This window comes from Sinocyclocheilus anshuiensis, unplaced genomic scaffold (assembly GCF_001515605.1).
Source record: "Sinocyclocheilus anshuiensis isolate Anshui unplaced genomic scaffold, SAMN03320099.WGS_v1.1 scaffold1632, whole genome shotgun sequence".
Taxonomy (NCBI): Eukaryota; Metazoa; Chordata; class Actinopteri; order Cypriniformes; family Cyprinidae; genus Sinocyclocheilus; species Sinocyclocheilus anshuiensis.
This window is the reverse complement of record NW_015558674.1, coordinates 623741-628174: the sequence shown is the minus strand read 5'-3', so window position 1 is coordinate 628174 and position 4434 is coordinate 623741. Positions and strand designations below refer to the sequence as shown.

Genomic DNA, 4434 nt, shown 5'->3' with positions numbered 1-4434 from the left:
TATATAAATTGTCAGTTTGTTGTTTTATACACATGCACACAGACATTATTTCATACACGACATAGTCGTGAGATGCAAGAAACATAGACATATGGCAAGAAATCTGTAGACGCGCCCATAACAACAAAAGACAATACTTTACTGAACCTTTTCTGATAAGAAGTGTGCGCTGAAAACGCGAGCATTTTTTGATGATCGTTTCTGTCCAGTCTGCTCGTTATATCGCATTTAACCACAGCTGTCGTCGTTTTTTTGTCTGGCAGTGGCAGCAGATATGTGATCAAATTTCTAATTTGTGGCTGTATTACGTCGATTCTGGCACCCAACATCACAACAAGATGCTATTTTAAGCTCCTTATGTAGCCGAACCTGCGCTGGTTTGAATGGGCCGCCTCCAGTTTCCCCTTTGTTTTGCTGCCTCCAGCTAGCGCTGTGACGTCGCTGAACCTAGTTACCCGTGGTTGGCCTGGCCGTGCGTCACTCAGAAAACAACAGGCCAATCAGAAGAGAGGCTCATGAATATTAATTAGACAGGCCAAAATCGACCTGTTCTCAGCAGAGCTCCTGAGAGAGGAGCTGTAAAAATATATTGAGATGTTTTTTGGTACTTATACCACAAATATATATTCTTAAGGACATCAAAACCTAAAATAAAACTCCAGAAAGGTGTACAATATGGGACCTTTAATATCCAGATATCTATATTTTTTACCCAGCCCTAGTCTACATGCTCTGTTTTTAATGCATGTTTCTTCTGCGCCAACAGAGAGTTGTCTAAGTTTAAGTCGTATGTGAACCCCACTGAGCTGAGAAGAGCTTCCATCCATATCCTACTGTCCATGCTTCCTCTTCCTCACCACTTTGGCAACGTTAAATCAGAGGTGAAAGGCTTCAGATCTGGGTTTAGCATTTAATCATTTTCTCTGTAACTTAATTTTCTGCGATAAAAATACAAATTAAAATAGGCTGTGGTTTCTAATTGCATTTGCAGGTTCTGTTGGAGGGGAAATTCAGCAATGATGACAACTCTCTTCATGACAAGGCCGTCACCTTCCTCTCCCTGAAGCTGCGATTGGTCAATATTTTGATTGGCGCCCTGCAAACAGAGACAGACTCGATCAATACACAGATGATACTAGGTGCGGCTGCCTGATCAATATGTCCATTTACTGATAGTGAAATATTGTAAAACCTATAGTTCAGGCACTAAAATCTGATTGGATGAGCCTCGTTCAAACCCTTGATACCTGATATACACAAACTTGTGACTGAACTCGTATATAAATATTAATTAGCCATTAGTTAAGCTAATTCATTATTTTAATATTTTATAAAATAATAATAAAATATATTAACAATTTTAATATGTTATTATTGTAATGTTTTATTATAATATTATTTAGAAATTATTATTATTATTATTTTATAAAAGCTATTTAACAATATTAATATTCTATATTCTTATATTAGAAAAATTCAGTTATCATTATTTTATAAAAGCTAATTAATTATTTTTATATTTTGTCATTACGTTAAAAAAAAAAGTATTATTATTATTATCCAATCATTTTATAAAAGCAGTTTGCCATAAAACCAATAAGGATGTATGTATGTTAATATTCTATATTATAACATTAGAAAAATATTATTATTATTATTATTGCATTATTTTATAAAAGCTGAGTAATTCCTTTAATATTTTGTCATTACATTAGAAAAATGAAATAATAGTAATTATAATTATTGTTATTATTAATATTATTAAATTATTTTATAAAATCAATAAGGAAGTATGTAGGGATTTTACCCACTTTGCATCATGCCAACCAAATCTCCTTAACTGTAATCAAATCAGTCTTTTTTTAGTTATTGCTTTAGTTTGATTTATGCACATTTAATAGTGATAAGTGTCAGTAATAACTGCATTTCTGTCTGTTTATAGCGGCAATGCTGAATATCGTCCAGGATTCGGCTCTGTTGGAGTCTGTTGGTGCTCAAGCTGAAGTGGTACGAGTTATACTTTCTATTTATTTATGAGCTCTGTAATTTCAAAGAGAGAGCTTGAAATAGATTTGAAGTGTCAGCGACATGAAATGTGATGAAGAGCAATCACAATTTACCAGTTAAAAATGGCATTGTGTCTGTGCTCTGTGTAGGGCAGTGTGGATGGAAGCCATTCTCTGGCTAAGAGCCACAGTCGTGTGCTCAAGCTGAAGTGGTACGATTTTCTATTTATGTATGAACACAATGAGTTCAGAGAGAGCTTGAAGTAGATTTGAAGTGTCAGCAAGGTGATATGCAGATGAAGAGTAATCACAGTTCACCAGTTAAAAATGCCATTGTGTCTGTGCTGTGTGTAGGGCAGCGTGGACGGAAGCCATTCTCAGGCTAAGAGCCACAGTCGTAATAACAGCGGCATCAGCAACGCTAGCGCAGGCAGCTCCGAGGCTACGACTCCAGACAGCGAGCGTCCCGCGCAGGCCCTGATGAGGGACTACGGTAAGCCCAGAGGGACACTGTGCACAACCGACCGATGCATTAGAGCTGTTTGAACTTTTAACAAAAGCATTGAAAAAAAATGCTTTGCATAAATGTAAAAGCTCAGTAAGATTTCACCCATTTAATTATTCCAGCAATGCCAAGATTAATCCACTGTGTGACTCACAGATGCTATAAGTGATCCTGTTTATTATATTTTGCGCTCACATTTACAATACGACCCAGAGTGTGGTGTAGTTTATTTTATTTGTGCCATCCCACAATATGATTTTTCATTTTTGTGGAGCACAAGATATTTTGGAGAACATTCACGCTACACTTTCCTTTCAGTGAAAGCATACGATACCATAATATCATAAAAGCACTTTAAACGTATCATAAAACTAGCTACAAAAATATTTTTACTACAAAAATATGTAAACAATCCTAATTTTTTTGGTCTAGCCTTCTGGGCCTCTTTGATCGGAACTGACCGAAAAAATTAACGTTTTTAATTTTTACATTTTTTTACATCATAGGAATGGGATGACAATTGGTGACTTTTGTCACGTTAGCTATGTGAACACACAAAATAATCATGGACGTGATTCGGAAATGTTAAAGGGTTGAAAATTAAAAAAGTAACACTTGGTACCTTCGAAATGACTGTGAAAAAAATAGCTCATAAAAAATCTATAAATATTGCATAGTATCATAAAATCCCCTCAGAATTTTAAATAATAATCCAAAAATATTATTGAACAAAAATATATTAAATAGATTTTCCTGAAAAAAGAAAAAAGTTATATTTAATTCGGCTTCGGTCACTTTTGACCGCGAAGGTACCAAGTGTGACCCAAAAATGAAGAGGCCCAGATGGCCAGCTATGCTTTTCTTTTTAAGTGCATCTGAGGAATGTGATGTCATGAATGTTTGTAGAAGTTGCATGGTGTTTGTCAAACATATTTATGGTGCATTTTAATGTCAATGTAAATTTTATTTATATAGCACCATTAAACACAACCAAAGTTGACCAGTGTGCTGTGAAACAAGACAAACAGGCACATTACAAAGCAGACTAAAAAGCAATAAAACAATACAATAACATTATTAAAATACAGTGCAATGATGCTTCATCACTGGCACATTTTAAAATGCCTGTCTGCAAATGAATGTGGAATGAAGTGGATATTTCTTCAAAGTGCGGCTCACGTGGAATGTCTTTAACCAGTTTTTGTTCTATATAATGAATGCTTTTCTTTATTTTCAAAGCATGATGTCAAATGAAGCCTCTGTTATTATGATTTCGCTGGACTAAATCATCAGTCTCTGTAACTAGCGAGCGATAACGCATTCTTGTGCTCGTCTGTGATCATGTGTATGGTTTGCGGTTGCCGTCACATGGCCGTATCACGTCTGCATCTCTGTGCCTGGCTTGCATCTGGTGTGTGTGTGTTACTAACCCGCTGTCTGTGGCGTGCTGTGTGTTATATCCCAGCTCTCCACACAGACACAGCGGCTGGGCTGCTGCTCCGCAGCATCCACCTGCTCACCCAGAGAGTCAACTCTCAGTGGAGACTCGACATGAGCATCTCACTGGCTGCCCTCGAGCTGCTGGCTGGCCTCGCCAAGGTACGCTGACACAATCAGCTTTATATTTATGCATCAAATGATTATAGCTAGAGGATCTTTTTATATGTACACAGTTGCAATAATTAAAATGTTTATGTTTTTGAAAGAAGTCTCTTCTGCTCATCAAGGCTCCATTTATTTAGTGAAAAATAGGGCTGGGTATCGAGTTCGATACTTTTTAGGCACCGACCGAATTGCTTTGATACCATCGAGTATCGAAAAATGTCTCGTCGTTCGGTACCGAATTTCGATACCTAAGGGGTTAATCTCATCAGCGTCAGTGAGCCAATAAAGGCCCGGGTATACTTCACTTTCCGCGTTCCG

At 36.8% G+C, this 4434-nt stretch overlaps 1 protein-coding gene across 8 annotated transcripts in view; it reads left to right on the top strand.

The window, feature by feature from the left end:
- Positions 1-4434, top strand: part of ralgapb (Ral GTPase activating protein non-catalytic subunit beta) — a 38756-nt gene that overhangs the window by 20264 nt on the left and 14058 nt on the right. For 4 of the 8 annotated variants that reach the window (XM_016477534.1, XM_016477532.1, XM_016477531.1 and 1 more), the window contains 5 exons: positions 767-881; positions 992-1139; positions 1943-2007; positions 2361-2499; positions 3977-4110. In XM_016477534.1, coding sequence (XP_016333020.1) covers positions 767-881; positions 992-1139; positions 1943-2007; positions 2361-2499; positions 3977-4110 — 601 coding nt within the window. Of the gene's footprint in view, positions 1-766; positions 882-991; positions 1140-1942; positions 2008-2156; positions 2184-2360; positions 2500-3976; positions 4111-4434 lie in introns of all 8 variants that reach the window. The other 4 variants (XM_016477535.1, XM_016477533.1, XM_016477530.1 and 1 more) reach the window with 2 other exon arrangements.